This window comes from Talpa europaea (assembly GCF_964194135.1).
Source record: "Talpa europaea genome assembly, chromosome: 10".
In the NCBI taxonomy this organism is placed as follows: Eukaryota; Metazoa; Chordata; class Mammalia; order Eulipotyphla; family Talpidae; genus Talpa; species Talpa europaea.
In genome coordinates this window covers 76,173,280-76,196,169 of record NC_140077.1, presented here as the reverse complement: position 1 = coordinate 76,196,169, position 22,890 = coordinate 76,173,280, and the positions used below count along the sequence as shown (strand labels likewise).

Here is a 22,890-nt window from a genome sequence, read left to right as displayed (position 1 = left end):
TCATGAATACGGGTTAATGCATGTGAAAGAAACTATGGGGAAACTGGCTCACTGACCCAGGGCAGTGTGGGTCACGGGTCTAAGATGGCATTAATACAAGATGGAGTCACTTTGGCTTACCTACACCCCACCGCCCGACCCCCAAGGTGATGGTATTAGGACCTAGGGACTTTGGGAGGTTAGATCATGAGGATCCCATCCTCTAGGATAGGATCAGCACCGTTACGAGAGACCCCAAAGAGCTCTCTTGTCCCCTTGTCTTGTGAGGATACGTTGAGAAGTCATCTAGGAAACAGGAAGCTGGCTCTTACCAGACACCAGATCTGCGAGTGCTTTGATCTTGGGCTTCCCAGTCACCAAAACTGGGAGTACATCTCTGTGGTTTATATGCCACCAATTTATGGAGGCTGGTTGTAGCTGCCCCAACAGGTCAAGACAGGGCCCTATCAGTACAGCAGGCTGAGTTAGGCCCCTCCACTCCATCCCCACTCCTGGACAGAAGTAAGATTTCTGCAGGCCTCCCTGGTGATGCAAGTGGTTAAGTGTCAGCACTATGAAGCTATCTGCAGCTGTTGGAGCATGAGTTCAATCCCCAGCCAGGGAGCTGACCCACATGGCAGCACACCTTGACCACTGCTCCCCTCAGCAGTGTACTTCAGTAAATCTGCCTGTTCTGCTTCCCACTCTGTCTCTGATGAATCCTCTCACACCCCGACCTCATACCTCATACCTCTAGTTCTATGCAAAAATACATAAATCTTTAAAAAAAAAAAAAAAAAAAGAAGTAAGATTTCTGGATTTGACGTGTAAGTTTGTCTGGTATTTTCCTTCTCACTCTGGGAATTTCCAAGCTGGAAGAAGTTCTGAGCATGGTTTGGAGGCCTAGTGGAGCCCCTCAAATTCCAGCGCCCACGCAGTGCCCACAGCCAGGGGCGGGGCTGAGGCCAGACAGCGGGGTTTGGCTGGTGGGATCGCTCCAGGCAGGTGCTTCAGTCAGAACTGACCCAGGAGACCAAGCAGCCCTGAGAGAAGCAGGAACTGAGCACTTTCATTTCTACCAGGCTAGTCAAGCTATTAGGGTAGTGAAGCTTGTTCCAGTCAAGCTCCCTCCCACCCCCAGGGGACGGCAGGGCTCAGGAAACAGGATGGGACACCAGAGTTCTGTTGTAACAGCTTTATTGGCCAGATGAGGAGTGAGCCTGAATACAGCCCGCGTGGCCCCTTCCAGCCATGGCCCCATAGTGTCATCCCTCAGTGGCCTGGCAGTGGCCTGGACTGGCCCCACCCCTTTCTCCTGCTGTTCCTGCCCTGGGGCCTGGAAGGCGGGGGTGGGGGTGGGGTGGGGGGGTGGCCAGAGCAGGGTCCCTGGAGAAGGGGGGAGCGGAAGGGGCCTCAGGAAGCTCCTGAGGACCAGTGCAGGAAGGAGGGTGTCGGGATAGGCCTGAGGCTTGTGTGGCTCCTCCACAGAGAGGGCCTAGAGAGCTCTGGCCTGGGCTGTGCTGGGACAGGGAGGAGCCTGGGGACCCAGGGTGAGGGGCAGTGTGATCTACCCTCAGATTTGGGCCACCGGTAAGTGGGAGTGTGTGTGGAGGTGTTTCATTAGGGTCCCCAACAAACAGGGAGCTAGATGCCGGGAAAAGTGAGATGATGTCCTGACTTTGGGTCCTCAGACCAATTTCTTCTCCCCCAAGCCTGAGAGGGAGGACATCCTTAAAGTCAAAGGCAAGGGGCCTAGAGAAGCAGGTGCCTCCTGTCTCCACACCCTGCCTGCCACTCTGCTCCCACCCATTTGATGACTCCCCAGCCTGTGCTGAGCAGCAAGCAGCAGCCCCCCTATTTCCCACAGAGGCATCTCGGGGTCCAGTAAACCACAGCTTTCCATGTCTCCCTCCTTGGGTCCCCTGCTGTTCCCAGGGCTCTGGGATGTGGGCTCCGGTGTCTTGGACAGTTGATGGGCACTTAGTCTAAAAGGCGATGAAAAGAGGGGTGTGGGCTGGGGTGTGGGGAGAGAGTCCTCGGCCCACACAGACTAAAACACCGAGGTCTCCTACTGGTGACATAGCCACAGTCCAGGCAGGCCATGCCCCTTAGAGGAGTGGCCCACAGGCAGACCCCAAACCAAAGGGAGCCAAACAGCCAAGTTCAAGTTATTAGTGAAGTGTGGTGGATCTGGGAGCGGGAGGCAGAGCCTGGAGGTGGCCGAGGCTGCTGGGAGGGAAGGGCGATGAGAAGCACAGGAGTGGCCAGGGTGTGGTGGGCAGCATGGGCCTCACTCCGAGTGGACCAAAGCCCCAGCTCCTTGCCCAAAACCAAAGCCCTTAGGCCCGAAGTTTTTAGCATAGCATCCTGCAGAGAGAGCAGAGAAGGGAAGGGTGAGGACTGCTTCCTCCTGCCTCTCCTGGCCCCGCACCCCCAGCCTGACCACATCTCTGGAGCATAAAGCCCACAGCACCCCCTTACCTCTACAGCACCCCAACCCCAATAGTGAGGGGGTTCTTGGCCCCTCGTGTATCCATTTCCCCTGTCCCCAAAATGACAGGAGAAGCATTATCTGCTGTAGGAGCATGAAGGGGAGTCAGAAATCCGGCCCTGCCCCTTGACCCCAATTTTCCACAGGCTCTGACCACACCGTGCTCCCCTCTGGGCTGGTGGCTGGTTTCCTCTTCTGCAAACTGAAGGGGTCACACTAGATACTCTGGAATTAACCCCAAGGCCAGGACTGGTTTATATTTAACCAGCTGGTTAGTACTTACTCCTGAGCCCCCTCAGCTCCCAAAAGTAAATCTCAGCCACCCACCTTTGCAGTAAATCTCGCCATCCTTGTCAGCCAGGGTAGTTGACTCAAGGCCTTTGCCACATTTGGCACAGCGGAAGCAGGATTTATGCCAGGACTGGAAAGGGAAGGAAAGAGTTAACGCTGTCGTGGCCTCCCTGGTGGTGCAAGGGGTTAAGAAGCAACCTATGAAGCTATCCACAGCCTCTTCAGCAGGATTTTGATCCCTGGCCCGCTAGGGAGCTACCCACATGGCGCAGAAGACCTCTCCTGTCTCGCCCACTGCTTCCCTCAGCAGTGTATTTCAGTAGATCTACCTGTTCTGCTCCCCACTCTGTCTCTGGTGAATCTTCTCACCCCCCCCCCATACTTCTGACCTGTACCCCAGCTCTTCTATGCATAAACAAATAAATCTTAAAAAAAAAGAAAAGAAAAAGAGTTAATGCTGCCACCCGCAGGTTCCTGCTCCCAGCTCCGTTCCCCTTGATATAGGATGTGGAAGGACAATGTGCTGTGCTGGAGACACACTGGCAGGGCATGCGTGGGCCCCAGATGTGGTGGAGCAGGTCTGGAACCACCTTCAAGTTGGTGTTGCAAGAGCTGGGTGGCACCCAGACCCACCACAAAGGGGAGGCGGGCGGCGGTCACCTCCGAGATAGCTGTTCCCCTAGGCAGGGTCAGACAAGCCTTCTCCGGACCCTTCCTGCCCAGGATTAGTGACATGGGCGAGGTCTTCTGACTGGTCCTGGCAGCGTGTGTGGCTGCACAGCCTCAGCATTTCCTCTCCGGGAGAGAACGGATGTGAGGCCTAGACATGCACACTGGGGCCTGGCACAGGGAAGCCTGGGGTAACTGAGAGCTTTCAGAACCACCCTGGCCTTTGAAGTTCTAGAACCAGGTGGCCTGTTTGCCCCAAGGCCCTCAGCTCCCGGAGGGAAGGGCGGCAGAGTCTCCTCTACCAGGAGGCTGTAAGGATCCAGTGACCTTACTAGTGTCACATGCCTGGCCCGGAGGAGCCTAGAGCCAATGTCCAGCTGACTTGGTTAGAAGCGAGGGTCTCCTAAGTGCCCTGAACTCTGCAGTGAAGGCCACGGGATGTAGTTTCTCCAGGGGCCATAGAAGGTCCTTTGTAGTTCTCATAGGAGCTCGGAGGCAATACAGAGCTAACGGCCTACAGGGAGAAGGGGGTCAGGTCTACAGGCGGTAAGGGGGCCTGTACACCAGCGCCCCTGATCTGGCTGTGCGGCCAGTGTGTAGATGGCTCTGCCAGACAGGCAGCATTCAGATCAGACAAAACAAGGCCTTTTAAGGGGAGAGATGCCCTCAGAACAGCCAACTGGCGCCTGGGTTGGAGGATGAGAAGCGAAACTAAAATCCCTCAACTCCTGGGCACCAGACTATACATATCAGCATCTCCTCCTGGCTCTAGGGACAGCAGGGTCCAGGGAGCTGAAATGGGACCCCGATCTGAGTCCCCCACACCCCCCCTTTTGTGTCCTGGGCCTTCAGCAATCAGCATCCTCCTTCAAGAAGCAGGGCCTCCACCCTATAGTCTCCAAGCTGCGGAAGGACTGAGTCACCCACCTCCCTTCCTGTGGCCCAGCCTCCCACAGCGCTTGTGGCACAGCACTTGTCCATGAGAGCTCCCCCATGCTCCATGCTTCTCTCCACCTCTCCTGCGCACGAATTTCTCTCATCCCTGCCCCCTAGTGGTAAGACCTGGACTTTAAGTTAACTGCTAGAAATAACGATCCCGATCCTTGGGTTTGGTTTTTTTTTTTAAATAATTTTCTGTTATCATAGACATTGCAACTTAATAATATTAATGCTATCTCTTGTTTTCATATCATTTAACCAATGGCAAGGATCTTCCTTCCACCCTCACAACAATCCTACAAAGTAAGCAGTAATGGCGGCAGAAGCCGAGGAGACACAGGCATTAGTCTCATTTCATTTTTTGGAACAACCTTGTCAGGGCCCATCATTTGCTTCCCTTCACAGATACAGAACCGAGGCTTAGGAAGGTTAAATGCCCAAGGTCACACAATTAGTGAGTGGCAAAACTAGATTTCAGACCAGGTTGGGCTAAGACCCAAGGTCTTAATGCTGTAATAAAAGAGCCCGTTCTGCCATGCAGCTGAGAAAATGGATTCAAAGAGATCAAATGGCCCGAAGCACAGTTAACCACAGTAAGAACAAGGGCTGTGAGGTCAGAGGAGCCTGGCCTGACCCTGAGCTTGGCCACTTCCCGGCAAGAAGATCTGCACTGATCCTGAGAGCTCAGACTCTCAGTTTCTTCATCTACAAAATGAGCTTCTAATACCTCCCTCCCTCCAACCATGCCTGCAAGGGCTGAACTGAGAGCCTGCTATGGGCCAGGTCTGGCCTGCTTGTGCCCTGTCCATTCCCCAGCGTAAAAAAGTCTTAAAGCCAAGCCCACATCCAGAATTGCAGCAGATGGGCCCTCTGCCCCACTGTCCCACTGGCCTGCCGTGGACATGACCAACTCCCTCCTTACCCTGGGCCCCCGTGATGATCCAGAAACCCTTTCTAGCTGGAGAGCTGAAACTGTGATCCAGTCTGTGATGGGAAGCCATACGGCAGAGCCTCCTGCTTCACCTCACTCCAGCCTCTCTGAGGGATGTGCTCTGGCTCACGACAAACAGGGGCTCCCTCCACTGAGTCTAACTGTGCTTTGGGGGACGGGGCCACTATGAGAATGTCGCAGAGATACCGGCAAGGCCATGCTCACTGGGATATGGGGAAAGGCCGTGCGTGGCAGTTAGAAATAGTTTACAACACCCCCAAGGGGTTCCGATAGGCCCCAAACTTTGCAAATCTCTGTCTTAAGGGTATACGAAGGGTTTCTGGAAATCTATATCCTCTGAATGAAATAAATAGATGTGGATTAGCAGGTGGTTACGGACATTCTGGGATCATAAATCATTTGAAAATCCAAAGAAACCTATGGATCTTCCTGGAAAGAGACATGGTCCCACAAAACTGCATTTAATTTTAGGGGGTTTGCAGACCTCTGAAACCCATCCACCCACTCTTGGAGGTCTGTGGTCCCCAACTCTAGAGACACACGTGGTTCTTTGTAACTTGCTCTGACTTGCCCCCGGCTGTTAATAATCAGTGCCAAGGCTGTTCTGCCCACGAGTCATTTCAGGGCCTCAGCATCTGGGGGGCACCAGGACCAGCAACTCCGGGGACAGAGGGAAACATTGACAGCCCGGGGCACAGGCTCCCCTAAGCAGAGCTGGGGTCAGACTCACAACATTCCAGCACCCACACTTCAGGAAGGCCCCTTCCTCTCCCCATGATGCCAGCACCCGCCTTACCTTCCCAGCGCCAATCACCTTCTCAGCAGCATAGACAGCCTGGCTGCAGCGGGGGCAGCGCTCAGAGCTGCCAATCTTCTGGGCAAACTTGGATGCATTGGGGTTGGTGGTGGGCCTGTGGCCAGGAGCCCTGGGTGGGGAAGGGAAGCACAGCCGTGAGGTCCTCATGTGAGAAATACAGGTGGGACTGTCACAGAAAGGGTGGGGGGGCATGAGAGCCCTGTGCATCATGCACCAGGCAGGGGGCAGCTCACTTCGTGTCTCACCAGACCATTACCCACTTTACAGATGGGCAAACCAGGGCTCAACACAATGTCACTTTGACTGAACCATCATCCTTTCCTCAGTCCCTAGGTAAAATGCTGGAATTGATGGAAGCTTAGAGCAGAAAATTCAGGAAGTAATCTTCTCAAGCCAGAAACTAGAGTTATGGGTAAAAATGATTAATGAGCCTTAAACCTGCTATGGGATGATGTGTAGGCATGGACTGGAGGTGGGCACAATAACTGCCTGTCACTACAAAGAAACATCAGGCCTTATAGATCAAGCCAGCCAGACCTCAGAAGTGATAGATTTCACAATAGGTAAAAGTCCACAAAGGAACAACTCCCCCAGAAGAACACTCTGTAAATGTACCCTTTGGTCCTTCCCAGTGGTACAGTGGGTTGAGTGCCGCACTGTGAAGCTGTCCGCAGCCTCCGCAGTGCCGGTTTGATTCCTGGCTGGCCAGGGAGGTTCCCACATGGCGCAGCAGACCTCTCCTGCCTCGTTCGCTGCTCCCCTCAGCAGTGTCTTCAGTCAGTCTGCCTGTTCTGCTCCCCGCTCTGTCTCTGGTGAATCCTCTCAGCCTCCCGCTCCTCTGACTATACCCCAGTTCTTGTATAAATAAATAAATCTTTTTTAAAAAAAAAAAGGCACCCCTTGCTCTGGCAAAATGCAACTCTGCCTACCCTTGTCTACACAGATACCTCTTTTTTACTAATAAACCTACCCTTTATTTATTTTTTTGAAGGTCTGAAAGAGGAATTTTTTTATAATAATTTATGTCTCTATTTTTTTATTTTTTTTTTACATCATTGTTCATTTTTAAACAATATTTGCTTCCCCCCACCCCCTCAGGTGTCGTCCCCATAGAGTTTCCTTCACCAATGCACCCGTGCACCATCACCTCAGTCCCCTTTATTTAATTTAAATTTTTGTGTAGAAGAACTGGGGTACAGGCCAGAAGTGCGGGGGGTGGGGGGTGGGGGTGGTGAGAGGATTCACCAGAGACAGAGTGGAGAGCACAACAGACAGATCTACTGAAATACACTGCTGAGGGAAGCAGCAGGCCGGGCGAGACAGTAGTTCTGAGACTTAACCCCTATGCCACCAGGGAGGTCCTAAGCCTGCCCTTCTAAAGGATGGCCTCTGCCTGTCTGTGTCCTGGGAATGCCTTTTTCCTTAGTAAACTCGCTGTGTGCCACTGAATGGGGAAACTGCCAAAATCTTTCTCAGATTTTGGACCTCAAGGACCCCATTCATCTGGACCCCACTTACTGAATCTCAACTACATCTGAACCCATCAGAATCACTTAGCACCTCATTTGCTAAGATTGCCCTCTTCTGTCCCCCACCCTGCAGCCAGCCCACCAGCAGATTCTTTCTTCCCAGGCAATCTGCTGACAAATCATTCCCACTGGGGCAATGACCTTGGCTGAAATGTGCTAACTCATCTGTCATTTCCATTGATCCCCTAGGGCCAAGTTGCTGACCCACAAACTGACTACATGTCAGAGGTCAGGGGTGCTGGGGACGGAGTGACACCCTGTGGTATTGCCAAGGAAGAGACTTGACTTCCCCTTGGGTGGGGAGAAACAGCTGGCTAGCTCAAGCAAGGCTAGGGTGACAAAGCAGCTGCTTCCCAGACCTGAAAGCCTGCTTTGGACACTGAGGGGCTGTGGGTACTCCAGCAAATTACTGAGCCACCATGGCTGGCTTTTCTCATATAAAAAAAGAGAAAATTGGACTAAATAATTCTTGGGGTGCCTCCTAGCCCTGACCCCTATAAAAGCCATATATGGAGGAACCCAGCTCCCCCCCCACCACCACTGGACCCCCCTGGTCCACAGATTGGCATGCTACTGACTCCTTTGAAATAAACAGGCATCCCTAAGACTACCTTTGAAATCAATGGTTTTTGGAGTGTTTAACCAAAAGTGGCTGAAAATTCACCCAGCAAAGGTAGGGAGTGGGGTGGCGCAGGAGGCGGCAGGAGAGGCTCTGTACTCACTCCTCGTGCTTGATGCCCAGAGACTCGCCCTTGTCGGTGCTCAGCGTGCCCGCGCCCTGCCCGTAGCCGTAGCCCTTCGGGCCGTACTTCTTGCCATAGCAGGACTTGCAGTAGATCTCCTCGCCATGCACGGCCACGGTGGTGCTGTCCAGATTCTTCTTGCAGACCACTGTGGAGGGAAGCAAGTGTGAGGGGTTGGGGCTGGAGCTGCGGCCAGCCAGGCCTGCAGCAGTAGCTCGGGGCACTTTGCACACATGACCTTTCAGGAGCAGCCTGGAAATGAGGGCCAGTGAGCCAGGAGGAGAGAGGGTGAGACAGAGTGGCCCAGCCCCTGCTGTCAGGAGCCCATGTGCCTTCCTCTGTCCTGCACCCTCCTGCCCCTCCAGGCTGTAGGGCAACCCAGGGTTGTCAGGGGCAACAGCCTAGGCTGACCCCAAACCACAGGAAACCTGCTGAGGGCCTTCATTCTGGCCTTAACAAAGAGACCTCATATCCCAACAGGAAGAGAAAAAAGAAAGGAAGGAAGAAAAAGGGCAGGGTTTCCCTGCCTCCAGCCACGGCAGGCAGCCCGAAGGACAATCTGTATGCGTTTGGGGAGCGAGGATGCAGGCACAGTGATGCCCCAGGGGAAAATGGAATAGTAAGTCCCCAGCATGGCAGGGCTCTGAAATGGGGTGCAAGTCTGCTAACCACAGATTTGAAGTTTCTTTTTTAAAAAAATATTTATTTTTATTTATTTATGCATACAAGAACTGGGGTACAGGCCAGAGGTTTGGGGGGGTGAGAGGATTCACCCAGAGACAAAGTGGGGAGCAGAATAGGCAAATCTACTGAAATACACTGCTGAGGGGAGCAGCGGGGAGACAGGAGAGGTCTGCTGCGCCATGTGGGTCAGTTCCCTGGCCAGGGATCAAACTCAGGCCAAGTGGCTGGAAATAGCTTGATAGTGCTGAGACCTTAACCCCTGTGTCACCAAGGAGGCCCCAAGATTTGAAGTTTCTAATCTCAGAAATCACTGTGCCTTGGAAAGAACTGAAGTCAGAAATGGAAGAATTTCCTGACTCTTGGGAAAGAAAGACTGGAATGGGGTGAGTTAGCAATTGGAATGCTTTAGAAAGCTTGGGGCCTCCTTTATCTTCCGGTTCATCTGGGAGGAGAGCTGTGTACAGCTGTCCAGAGTAAAACAGTTCCTGGGGCCAAGAGGAGTCGGACCACCCAGAGTGAAATCCCAACTCCCTTCTCTCCAGCTGTGTGATCTTGGGCCAATTATTTTGCCTTTCTAGTCTCAGTGTCCCCATTTGTCAACACAGATAATAACCTGCCCCAAAATGTGGGTGTGAGAATTAAATTAAATGATATCTAACATGTGATGAACTTAGCACAAGGCCCTGCACACATAATAAATGTTGCCTACTTTTATTATATTATGTAAGGTGAGTACATGGGGATTCAGGGGGCAGGAGGGACAGGCCCAGGCCTCAAAATATCACTGCTTCCAACCTCTACCAACTTCTATCAACTCTATTTCTTTGGATCTCATCCTAGAATACTAGTTTGGTGCTACGTTATTCTCTGAACTTTGATCCAGTGCACCCAAGTGGACCGTAACCCCAAACACATCATTCTGAAGTTGGAAACCAGTGAAGAAGCCATACCTTTTATCTCCCTGAGAAGGCCCTCAGCTCAGCAACTTACAACTTGCCATCCTCTTTTTTTCTTTTTTAAGAATTATTCCTTTATTGTAAGATTTTTATTTATTTTATTCATGTTGCATAGAAAAACTGGGGTGTAGGCCAGAGGTGCAAGGGGGGGTGAGAGGATTCACCAGAGACAGAGTGGGGAACAGAGCAGGTGGATCTACTGAAATAAACTGCTGAGGGGAGCAGTGGGTGAGACAGGAGAAGTCTGCTGTGCCATGTGGGTCAGCCTCCTGGCCAGAGATTGAACTCGTACCACCTGGGTGAGCCTACATGGTGGTAGCACTGAGACTTAACCCCTAGGCCAACAGGGAGGCCTGCTATTCTCTTGCCTTTAAAGGGTCCAGCTTTTTCCATCAGCTCCTCTCTCACCCCAGCGCCAGGTTAGAGACCTCGGACTAAATAAGGACCCTCCTGTCCTGCCCTCTGGTCCCCACCTCATTCCAGGACTCTGGGCAGCCCAAATATGGAACTTCCCACAGCCTCCCCTGAGGTTTGGAGCCCGGGAAGGAGCAAGAGAGAACAGCAGGCCAGGGCTCCAACATTCCCTTCTAGGGTGGGAAGTCAGGAGCTGGCCTGGAATTGCTTCCTGTAAGACCCAAGTTGAACTGGAAATTCCAGGACCAGAAGGAAAACAGAAAGCCCAGACAAGAGCAGCTGAGGGAACACAGTCCTCCTTTGAGCCATCTTTCCAGTAAGAGATCGGGAAGCTCAACCCAGAGGCGTTCCCTGTTGTGCTGACAGAGCCCTGACTTCCACATACGGTGTCAAGACCTCTCTGTTAGGCCCATCCTGTCTACCAGGACCCACCTTCAACACCCCACCTTGGCCTTCTGTCCCTCCACCTTCATCTGGGTGCTGTAGTTGGGTTACCTCTATTCTCCTCCAAAGACTCAGTTAAAGGAAAGTTTGAGTGAAGACCTAAATAAATTTCTAGCAAATTGTGTTAAGCCAAAAAGACACCTAGCTACAGACTGGTTATGTATATTTATTAAGAAAAGATACTACCAGGGCCTCCCCTGGTGGCGCAGTGGTTGAGCGCTGGTCTCTGCAGCGCTGGCTCGTTCCCCGGCCGCCGGTGAGGGTCCCACCAAAAAAAAAAGAAAACATACTTCCAGATGCTACCTGTTCGGGCAGGCCTTAGGATGCTGTTAGGAAGCACAGGGAAACAGCAGCCCAAGTGAGAGGTGGGAGAGATGGATTCTCTCTGCTTCTGGAATGAAAACCAAGGCTCACAAGAAAAGTTCAAGCATTAACCAGAAGCAGGGTTGGGCCAGAACCCAGCCCTGATTTGCACGCCTGTTTTCTGCCAGCCTATACTTCCTTTCAGTAGGTCGAGCATGTGGGGCTAGAAGAGGGTGGCAGAAAACCTCAACTTGTGGGCAAGAAGACACTGGTATCGGGGCGGGGCCTGGGGTGGGGGCAGCACCGTGGTGAGCCATCCCTGTGCTCATGCCCTGTGTCTTTGCTGGCCACCCCAATCTGCCCTGGAGAAGGGCAATGGCATGGGGCAGGCCCCCCACTACAGAGCTGAGCCTCCTGGCTGCCTCTCAGGCCAGAGTACTGCATGCCCTATGAGTCCCTGCTCCCGGGTCAGAGGCCACGCCCAGGGTGGGCTCCTCTGACTTCTCCTATATGTCCCAGACCCTCCAGAAAGGGAATGTGGGTGCCTAGCTGAGAGGAATCCAGAATCAAGGAATGGTTAGATTCTTTTGGGGATCCACCCAGCCCTGCCCCTCGAGGGCCTAAGGTGCTAAATGACCTCCAGGCCTAAACCCTGCTGATCTTTCTCTTCCTGAGGAGGGAAAGGCCTGTGATTCTGTGGGTTATTCTGAATTCCAGAAGTCCAACCAGACACACAGCCCACGTCACTGAGAAAGAGAAGTGATACTCCTCCGCGCATACAGGTCTTCCCGAGGGCCTATGTGAGCTCGTGCTGCTCCAGGTACTGGGGAGAAGCATGCTGGGGGGATGCCTCCCTTTGCTGGGTCCTCTTCCAGCTCTGATGCCCAGGAATCCCGCAGTCCTGCACCCGGAGACTGCTCCTCATGCTGCTGGTTTCACAACACCCCCGCCCTCCCCTCCGCATGCCCCCAGCCTAACTTTCTACAACTGTTTCTAATCCTCAGCACTCCCTCACACCCGACCAGGCCTGCTCCTTCCTTCCAATGCCACCCCCTGAATTCCTGGCTTCCCCGGTGCCTGACCAACAGCCTGTCCTCCACAGCCCACAGCCGGCATGATGCCTCTCCACCACGCCGGGCCCTTTTAATCAGTGATTAAGCAAGAGTTGGAAGCAAAAAAAGGGGCCCTGAGGACCCCACCATGGATGCTCTTCCCAGACACTGCCAAGACCTCACTCCCTCTGGAAAAAGTTGCTAAGTGCAGTGAACTGCTAATAACAGGACACTGCTGTGCGCGGTCACCTCCGGGGCTGGAGGCCAGCGAGGCTCCGAGAGCTCAGGCACCCCCCCATCAGCACACATGGCCTTGCTGCCTGGTGGGGCGTGGAGGCCCGGGAGCCATACTGGTTCGTCTGCCAATAGCAGGTAGAATTCTGGTGAACTGCCAGGAGCCGGGTGGCCCTTAACCCACCTGCACCCTACCCTAGAGCACGAGTCACCTGAGACAAAGCCAAGGGACACTTCCAACTCTGACGCAGGATAGAGGGGGCCCCACTCACTGCCTGATGTCTCAGATGGGCTGGGGCTATTGAATGTTGGCACATTCCAACATTCCCTTGTGTTGTGAAGCCAGCAGCAGAGCCCCTGTGCCTCTCTCTCCTTTACATCACACCACCTTGCTCATGGACCCCTCGGCACCGTGTGTGTGGGTATGGTGTGTGTTGGGGGCGGTGAATGTCAAGGGTGAGTGTGATGTATGTGAGCGGTGTCTGTGGCGTTGGGGGGAGATGAATCTGCATGTATTGGTGTGCGTGGTGTGCATGCATGTTGTATGTGTGTGAGAGGTGTGTGTGTGTGTGCGTGCATGTGTGTGTGGAGTGCCTAGCCTTTTTTGAACACCCATAATTACTTTAAGTGCTTTATTTGTTTTCCAGACTCCTCTCATTCTAATTCTCACAACAGCGCCCCCCCCACCCCCCAGGTAAGTGCTATTATCTACTCTGTAAGAATGAGAAAAATCACAAGTAATTTGCTTGTTATTGCACAGATAGTAAAAGCTGAACTCAAACCCAACCCCTGACTGACTGCCTCTCAGACTCAGGGCTGAGTGATGGCCGTCCGCTCGTGGCTGGTCCTCAGGGAAGACACGTCTTGCTGGAGTTACTCTTCTTCCTCCCCAGGTCCTCTGGTCACAATGACCCAAATCTCTTAGGAACCTGGGGCGGCCTCCCCAAGTGGACACTGCTTACCCAAGCACCAGTCAGCAGGGGGGGTGAAGTCAGGACCCCACGGCCACCCGGGGCTCCCCAGGCCTGGGGTCTGCTGTTTTCCTGCTCACCCAGGCTTGGGATCAGAGCAAGCCTTGCTCGGGGATAAGTGTGGTCTTGCTCCTATCTCAGGGAGCCAGTAGGAATGGGACGTGAGGACAGAATGGCCACTTGGGGTCTAAGGAGGGAGAACCCAGCTCCTCCTCCAGACCAGCTACCCCAGAAGGGCAACTTTGCTTGCCATTCCAAGGGATAACTGGTTCCAAAAGCTAGTGAAACATTGGGCTAAAAAGTGCCTTCCTTTTAAATGTGGGGGTTGTGGCAGGGAGAGAAAGAAGAGAAAATGGAGTGGAAAGTTTTCCTAACCAAGTCTCTACAACTTGGCTCTAAGCCCCCAAACACCCGCCACCCCCACCAGCCCTGGCCAGTTCATCCCCTTAGAAGAAGCGGCTTCTGAGCGGAACAAAGAGGCCCTTAAGTGTTTCCCTCCCCAGCTGCGCTTCGGCCAAATGTCAGGCTGTTTATATCCCCTGGGACCAGTTCCTGGGGTGTTGACAGGCCCAGCCTGTGTGGGCAGGCCCAGGTCCAGTACCCTCGGCAACAGCAGCCCCAAGCCCCACACTCACTGCACAGGAAGCAGGATTTATGGAAGCTGTTGCCTTCGCACTGAACCTCCTCAGCAAAGTAAACCGTCTTCTGGCACACCCCACATTTCTTGCCTCCTCCCCAGTTCGGCATCCTGAAAAGGAACACAGAAATGGGCATGACTCCTCCAGGGAAGTACAAACACAGACTGTCCAGGTCAGAACAGCATCCATCAGCGGCTGGGAAGGAGAGAAAGATGGAGGCAGAGCCCCAGAGGGCCCAACTCTGAGAGGCACTTCCTCTGGCATGCTCTCCACAGCCTCCTCAGGACCCTATTTTAGGGGTTCCTCCCCCAGTCAGATTGACATTCAGGGAGCAGCTACTCAGGCCCTTGCTAGGCATACTGAGGGCTGGACTGAAGCACAAGGCCGGGCTGGGGCAGTGGCCCTTCATGGGTGAGGCCCCCAGCACAGATGTGAGCAAAGCAGACCATGTGTGGAAGCCTCTCTAAGGGCAAGAGATGGCTGCAGGGGAGTGGTGATGAAGAAAAGCAAAGGTGGGGCTACATCAGCTATTACCTTAGAAATGTTACCTCTAAGGAGGGAGAACAGGCTCATGCCCTGAGGGTGGCCAGTGGGGCAATGTGCTTTTACTTAACTTGGGGGGTCATCACCTGGGAGCTCATTTCAGTTATTCCTTAAGGGATACACCCAAGTTGTCTATGTTCTCTTGTATGTAAGCTACACCTCACCAAAAAGTTAAAAATCAAGAAGCAGAGGCAGGCACACGAGGCCCAGTCCTCAGGTTTCAGTGCCTGCTCAGTCATGGGCTACCCTGCTGGAGTCTCCCCCAGTGGTGGACAAAGGCCTCAGCTCAAGCAGAGGGCCTGTGGGCTCACAGCACATGTTCATGCGGGGGTTCATTTAACAGCTGAAGGGTGAACACAGGGGGTCCCAAAACCGAAAGGCACAGCTGGGCCCATGCTCTCTACGTTGTACACCTCCATAGCCTAGGACATACAGAGGAGGGGTGTGCAGGCTGAGAAGGGGAGAGGGATGGGGGGCAGGGTGATGGGTTGGAACCCCAAAGATCTTGCAGTGATAGGCTTTGTCAAAGTGGAGGAGCTAGACATGTTTTCACTCTGTCCACTCTGTCCTCCCACTCCTAAAGGCTGGGGTTCTATCCTGGTCCGTGTCTCCCCCCAATCTCCTATGCCCCCACCCATGCCTGCAGTGACCTCCACTCCTAGGGCTTCCATGTATCTCTGACTCTCTGAGCTCAGGCTCTCTGAGCTCAGGCTCATCCACCCAGTTTCAGGTGAGCAAGTCCTAAGAGTGGAAGGCCTACGAGTGGAAGGCCTACGAGTGCCTCAACTTCAACAGAGTGACTCGAACTCATTGCCTTCTCAAACTTGTTTTTTTCTGACTTCTCTTTTTTCTTGTGGTAACACCAACCTCCTCTCCTGTCACTAAGGAATCTTATCTCAAACCTTAGAGAGCATGGGCCCATCTCTCTGCTGCCCACTCTATGCTCCCCTTTACCAACCCCCTCACCTCAAAACCAGGTGCAATCTCTTTAGAGTCTCTCCTCTCCTCTTTCCACTCCCCCTAATCCAATCCAATCACCTGTCACCCTCAGCCAGTTCTACTCCTGCTCCCTTGAAGGAGATACCATGCTACCATCACCTTTTTTCTTGGGACCCCAATATTCAGCATGGCGTGTGCCTAGACCAAACCTATCAACCCAGGTTTAGGGGCAGGCCGGTTATATAATTCAAGTCATGAGATAAGAGAGTTCTGGGGATTCTAGAGAAAAAACAACATGGATCTCCTGAGGGAGTCAGCTGGAGGCAAGCACACTCTCCCCCAAGGGAGGAGAGAATTCTGGATTTGTCTAGAGAGAGAGAAAGGCATCCCTAATGCATCCCCAGAGACAACCATTAGGGTCTCTCAGCTTCTGGAATCCCCTTCCTAGCCCTTCCCCCACTGAGATGCCAGGTCTTTTTTGTGGTGCTTCCCCCGCTCAAAAACTACCCTTGACTCCCCTTGGCCTGAGAACCAAAGGCCTCACCTGGGCAATCCCCACCACACTCTCCACTAACTTTCCATCTGTTCCTGTTTCCCACCTCACGCACCATCAGGGTTCAGCCCCCAGGGTGCTAGCACAGGGCCTGGCACCTTTAGTGCCTGAGCACAGACCTGGGGAAGAGCACCCTAGGTGGCTGTGATGAGGCAGTGGGCCCAATGGAGGCTGCTGTCCTCTCCCATGGGGGTCTAACAGGCAATGGTGGCCCAGGCTTAAAGCAGCTGTCCCCTTCCCAGGCTCTGGGCTCCTCAGGCCTACACACACCACACGACAGACACACCTGCAGGTCGGGTTTCTCTCATTGCTCATGACCTCTCTGCCTTCCTCAGATAACCAGGGGCCAGACCCCTCATCCCCCAAGAACTCCCGAGGCTTCCACTCGTGAGCAAGAGCTCAGAGTAGCAAATCCACAGAATGTGACCCACCAACTACTTCATTCTTTTCCTTCCTTGCTCCAGATCCCTGACTCTATTCTGGCAGTTGCTCCTGCACACAGTGACTGGGAGTTTCCACCCCCAGCTCAGGGGTTGAGCCTGGCCACTGAGTCTACCCAGCCTCCTGACATAAGTGATTCATGGTCTTGAGATGTCAGAGGGGCCCCGCTTGGAAGCTTCTGGGGTAAATATGCCCATTCCTATGGCTCTATTCTGCCTCTGATGAAGGACGGGATGGGACCCCCAGACAGAGGGCCATCAAGTGCAGTGCGTCGGAACTTTTCCACACGTTCCATGCCATTCTCACTACCTGGACATGAAGAATAAATGCCCACTTTTCAGATAAGGAAATAAGGCTTAAGAAGGTCAAACAATTTGCCGCCACCGCTGGACTAGAAGAGGCAGAACCGGGTTTCCAATGAGGGTCATTCATCTCTGTGTCCTCTCACCCCCATCGCCAGGGTGTCACCATGCCATCTTTAAGGGTGCCTCACTTGGGGGCACCGGTATATTCCCAATGGCTCTCTCCTGCCTTTCGCAGCCCAGACTAGCAGGGGCTAGGCCGTGTCCCTAGGAATACCCCAAAGGGGAAAGTTGCCCTCACCTCGAGGTTGCGAGCCAGTCTCAAGCCATGTTTTGTTCCCAGACACAAAAGTCCTCTTCTCCCTCTGGGGGAGATCCATAGCTCCATACAGGCCTCCCTTGTTCTCCCTGGCTTCATGTCAGGGGCCCACATCCAGCAGGGCCCCAGGGAAGCAGGAACATGGGCGGAGAATGGGTGAAACCCAAGGCCCTGCCAGCGAGGAAATCTGCCCTCAGATTGGGCTGTTCCTTTGAGGCCCACAGCCTGGTTGGGGGTGTCCCTTGGGAGTTCAGAAGAGGGTCAAGGGCCCCAGCACCTCTCAATGGGAAGCAAGCACTGTGCCCTTGTTGGAAGAGTCTCAGGCAGGGACTACATTTCCTCTGTCCACATGGAGACCCTCAGGGAACCCTGCCTTGGGGAGGTGTCTCAGCTGGAGGAAGCCCCAGCTACCTCCTTCCCTGCAAGGGAGGCTGCTCTTCACCCCACCCCTGCTTTTAGCCCAGCCCCTTCTCTTTAGCAGCCAAATTCAGCAGGCAGGCTGCCTATGGGGACAGCTGGATTGCCTTAAAAGGAAACCTGCTTCTGAGCTCCTGGAGTGTGGAGAGGGATGCCTGGCTCCTTCTTAATTGCCTTTCCAGTTCTGGGGGACAGAGGCCCTCCCTGATACTGGAGGGAGAGAAGCTCCCGGGGTCAAAATTCAATGTGCTCTTCTTCAGTGCTTAGGAAAGTGGGGTCTGGAGTCATCCCTTCCTAGATGGGTAATCTTGGGCAAGTTACTTTCCTCTCTGAGCTTCAACCTGCTTGTCTCTAAACTGGACCATGCACGTGTTAGGGGGAAAAGGATGTCCTAAACTAATTTCATACAGGCTTTGTGGAGCCAAGTGAGTATAAAGACGTGGGCTTTGGGGAGGTCCCCCATTTTGGCTCTCCGCCAGCTCGCAGCTTCCGGCCAGCTCTGAGAGTGACTTTGGGTTTCCAGGTCGGCGGATCAGATAGGACGCATTAAAGACTTTATTTCCCTATTTTCTCCCTGAGTTGTACATTTTCCTTATTTCCTTTTCCCTTGTAAATAAACCTTTTATTAACCTTTTGTGTGTGCCTGTAGTGGAGTATTAATAAGTCCCTTTTAAGCGCGTGGGTGAGGACCCACAGCCAGGCAACCCGTTCAATATCGGGGCTGTCCTATAACACACGGACTTCCTAAAAGCGGTTCAAGGGATTAAATGAAATCCTGGCTGACTGCTCATCCCTCTGACAAGCACTAACAGGACTGGCCTGGCCATGTCTTATCATCCTGCCAGACTTGGGGCCAGATGTCTACTCTTCTTCCCAACTAGTCCACACTTGGAAGGAACAAGGCTTGAGAAGCTACCTACCAAATAAGGATCAAGGATTCCTGACTTATCTGTCATCCCAGTGAATGAGTCTGGGACCAGGGACTTGTCCTTCTTTGGGGTTAATTCCCCCAGGCTATCTGAGATACAGACAAATCCTGACATGCAACTCTTGTGTATTGTTGTGAGTGATCAGGACACTCTACTGTCCTCCTTATCACACTGTCCACATTGGGCTTGCAATGGTTCCCTTTTTCTTTTTTTTTTTTCTTTTAAAGATTTTATTTATTTATGCAAGAACTGGGGTATAGGTTAGAGGCGCAAAAGGGTGAGAGGATTCACCAGAGAGATAGCGGGAGCAGAACAGGCAGACAGACCGAAGACACTGCTGAAGGGAGCAGCGGGTGAGGCAGGAGAAGTCTGCTGCGCCATGTGGGTATCTCCCTAGCTGGCCGGGAATCAAAGTGGTGTTGCAGAGGCTGCAGACAGCTTCACAGCATTGCGCTCAACCCACTGTGCCACTGGCGAGGCCCACAACGGTTCCCTTCAGAGTGACATTCTCGGAAATTGTCCATGTTCCATCTGTTCTTTGTCACATGTTGATGATCTCAATAGCTGAAGTTTTCTGCTAAATGTATTGGGTTGGCTATTTACCTGAAAAGTCAAGATTCTCAGGACTGGCTGGAAATTGGAAGTCAAAGATTGGCCTCTTGGGGCCTCCCTCGTGGAGCAAGGGGTTAAACACTGCACTATGAAGCAATCAGCAGTCTCTGCAGCACAAGTTCTATCCCCGGCCTGCCAGGGAGCTACCCACATGGCTCAGCAGACCTCTCTTGTCTCTCCCACTGCTCCCCTCAGCAGTGTATTTCAGTCAGTCTGTCTGTTCTTTTTCCCACTCTGTCTCTGGTGAGTCCTCTCACCCCCCACATCTCTGGCCTATACCCCAGCTCTTGCATGCATAAATAAATCTTAAAAAAAAAAGATTGGCCTCTTATGTAATGTTACTTCAATGAAGAAATAAGTAAATAAATAAAATTGTTTCCTTCAAAAAGAAAAAAGATTGCCATCCTGTGATAAGCACCTCGCTTGGGTTTCTAATGCCCACACCTCGAGAACCAGCTGGCCCATGAAGAGCTGTATCCAGACCCTCAATCTTGAGGGAGAGATCCAAGATGGTGGCCTGAACCCAGCCAAAGCCTGAGCAGACACAGCACAGACTCCATGTACAGGCTAAGCTGAGATGGTGGGTCCCGTATGGTCAAGCTTCACGTTGAAGAAGCCATCTTAGAAACATGCAACTTGTTTTGAGTGGAACACACACAACGTTGAACATTGACAATTTCCAAGGGACCAGTGATTGATGGAGAGTCCCGCCCCCTCATATCAAACCACTTATTTGATGAGCCACTGATGCCACATCCTTATTACTCCAGTGGAAAATCCCATCTGCCCTTCTAAAATCTCTTGTTCCTCAGGGGCAAAGAGTGACTTCTGAGCACAGAGCTCAGGTACCCACCCACTGGGTCTGGTAGAAACCTGTCAGGTGCTTGGTTGGAAATGTGCTGCTTGCATTACCTGGGCTGGAATGTGGCCAGGTATTCAGGAGCACTGCCATCCTTTCCAACCCACAGCTCGGCCTCTATCTCCACACCACACCCCCACATCTGGAGGGCAGTCAAGGAGCGGAAGGAGAGAAGAGGGGCGTTGGCCTGGGTTCAGAGTCAACATCTTGGAGGTGATACTGAAAACCCGAGAAACAGACATGCCCTGAAAGTAATGGTCACTGATGGGTGGGGTGTGGGGAGACAAATGCCAACATGGAGCATAGCTTGGCCTCAGCCCCACATTACCCATGATTTCTTGGGAGCCCTGCACACGCCTCAGCTCTCAAGAAGTTAATGAGCATCACTGAGCCATGATTACTCTGGCTCCCAGGGCACGCGGACTGCCGTTTCAGCTCAGCTCTCTTGTTCTCTGTGGTGGGATTTTTTTCTTCCCAAGTCTGTGTCCCTTGGCCCTGTGGGATTGTGAGCTGACATGGGAGGTGCTGTCTCTTCCTCTCCTGCTACCCCCAATGCCTTTTTCAGCAAACTCCACCCTTGGAGTTCAGAATTCTGAAGGCCAACAAAGGTAGAAATGGAGGCCAAAGGTTTCTTTTCAGTATTCCAAAGCCACTCCAGGAAATCCTATATTATAATAAGCATTCACAGACAAATTCATAGATCAAGTTGCTTTGTATGTTGTTTTTTTTTTAATCTGGAATGGTATCAACTTAGAGGGGTAACAGTTGGTTATCTCAGGCTGAAAAGAGCTGAAAGATTTTTTCTTGATTAATTCTTGACTAATTTTTAAAAAGCAAAACCAAATTAGCACTTATAAAAGTGCTTACAGACCTTACAAAAACAGGTTGTCTGCAGCTGACCTCTTAGGAAGCCCAGCCCACGCCATCCCTGTAGAAAGAACTGCAGGCCCACTGGGCAGGATGTGTCTGCTTGCCTGATGGGGAGGGGCCTGTGCTCCATCTGCAAATCTTCTATTTCTTCCTCCTGTGTCACTTTGAAGAATCAGACGCTGCCTTTGGCCTGGGGAAGGACTGGAAATGCCAGCGTCTGGAAATGCTAGCTGCCTCGGTATTTACACACTTTACCATACATGGGAATTGCTCCATGCTGACGTCAGACAAATTCCTGGGGAGCTGCGTAGCTCTGTCCGTCATTACCACAGAAATCCCTGACAACTGGAAACCAGCCGGCAAAGTGGCTCCAGTCAGTACTCAGTACACCCCTGCTCACTCCCCCTACTTTACACTCAGGTGCGTGCGTTTGTGTGTGTGTGTGTGTGTGTGTGTTTCCCAAGTAGGCTCTTTTCCAGGCTTCTCTTCCCTGAAATTCAAACACACATTAGACTTGGGATCGGGATCCTAACTTCCAGAGCCCCTCTCTTCCTGGGCCATGCCATTCCAGCCCTGATCCCACCCCCATTCTCTGACAGTAGTCAGAGCCCCATCTTCCTTAAATGGTTTACAAGGAGCTGCAAAGCTAACCTGTTTCACAAATGACAGACATTCCTTAGTGCGTTGATCTAGAAATAGGAAATGCAAAGCAGCCACTACAGATAATGGCTCAGGGGCAGTAGACTGGGCAGCAGCCTGCCTGTCTGAGTGGGCTGCTCAGGGATGGGCCGCAATACGAGCAAGTTACTTATCACCTCTGAGCCTCAGTGTCTTCATCTGTAAAATGGGAACACGGCACCTACCTCTGAGACTGTCCCAGAGACCACACGTAGAGGATCCTGGGAGACAGTGCAGAGAGCCTGCCTCCTGTCATTCCAGGAAGGCCACTCTTATGCTATTGTTTCTTTTTGTGTGAACTTTGACAAGTGGTTGCCTTAGAGGAAAGGGTCCTTTCATTTGCAGGAGTGCTTCTTTGTTTAATGCCCCTCATTATCACCTCTGTGAAAGCCAGGCTCTTCACAGTCCTGCAGGAGGCCAACTTTTTACAATAAGCCCTGTTTGCATAAATATTTAAAACAGTGGCAGCCTACCACAAAAGCCTTCCCAGGTTGTTTTTCCCACCAGGAGACACACAGTGAATAAGAACTATGCCTTCCCCTCCCTCGCCCCCACCACTCCAACTGGGTCCTCGATTCTACTCACAAGGAAAAGCTGGCTGGTCACTACTCACAAGGTCACTTAGTGTCTTGTACAGAAGCTCCGCCAAAAGCCCATTCTTACCCTATTCATTTTCCAAATATTTACTGATCACCAACCAAATGTCAACAATACACTCCCAGGCTGCAACTGGGCCTGGAGAGGACTTGCTGGCTCCAAGGCAGAATTGCAGTGAGGCAAGGCAAGCTCAGAGTGGAGAGGCCTCACGTTCTCGCACAGGCAGTCGCATGCTGACAGCCAGTGCTCCAGTCTCCCCCGCACCTCCGCAGACCCTCTACTTGGGGGCAACTAACGGCAGCGCCTCTGGCCACACCCTCTGCGGGATCAACTTCCTTCCCTGTTAGATGCCCCCCACCCCAACCTCCACACCCCCGCCCCGGATATCCTCCCTGAGGCAGAGGTCAGTCCCCAGAACTCGCTTTGGGAGGCTGGAGCTGCTAAGCTGGGATGTTCAGAGAGGGTAGGATGAAAGCTACCACTAGCAGCTAAGGGTTAAGGATGGTGTTTCTGTTCTAAGAGCTGGTCCTGGGCGGAGCCTGCTTGGGGGCTCCGAAGCTGGTGTTGAGTGAGAGCAGGGAAGCCCAGCAGCCTTGTCCCCAAATCCCACCTGGGGAAATCCCCAACCTGCACCCTAAGATGACAGGGAGAGGCAGACAGCACCTCCGTGTTCCTAGGAAGGGCTCAGATAGGGGAGTGAGGAGAGGAGAGTCAGGGAGCATTCC

General features: G+C 52.7%; 1 protein-coding gene across 3 annotated transcripts; it reads right to left on the bottom strand.

The window, feature by feature from the left end:
• Positions 1–1,159: 1,159 nt before the first annotated feature.
• CSRP1 (cysteine and glycine rich protein 1) lies at positions 1,160–14,337 on the bottom strand. 3 transcript variants are annotated; one of them, XM_084246343.1, is made up of 5 exons: positions 14,104–14,337; positions 8,390–8,558; positions 6,118–6,247; positions 2,798–2,891; positions 1,160–2,346 (listed from the first exon to the last, which is right to left on the bottom strand). In XM_084246343.1, exons 1-5 carry the CDS (start codon positions 14,240–14,242, stop codon positions 2,270–2,272), a joined length of 609 nt encoding a protein of 202 aa, XP_084102469.1. In that variant the 5' UTR covers positions 14,243–14,337; the 3' UTR covers positions 1,160–2,269. The 3 variants fall into 3 exon arrangements, with proteins under 3 accessions (XP_084102469.1, XP_084102471.1, XP_084102470.1); XM_084246345.1 differs by having other exon boundaries at positions 2,816–2,891; XM_084246344.1 differs by having other exon boundaries at positions 6,136–6,247.
• Positions 14,338–22,890: the final 8,553 nt, after the last annotated feature.

What these genes read in the sequence shown, in the direction of transcription:
- CSRP1 (XM_084246343.1), bottom strand. Translation starts at nt 14,242, where the DNA reads ATGCCCATTTCTGTGTTCCTTTTCAGGATGCCGAACTGGGGAGGAGGC. An exon ending in AGGTGATTGGCGCTGGGAAG is followed by an intron (nt 2,892 to 6,117) that starts GTAAGGCGGGTG and finishes TTCCCTTTCCAG; the next exon opens with TCCTGGCATAAATCCTGCTT. An exon ending in TGGCGAGATTTACTGCAAAG is followed by an intron (nt 2,347 to 2,797) that starts GTGGGTGGCTGA and finishes CTCTCTCTGCAG; the next exon opens with GATGCTATGCTAAAAACTTC.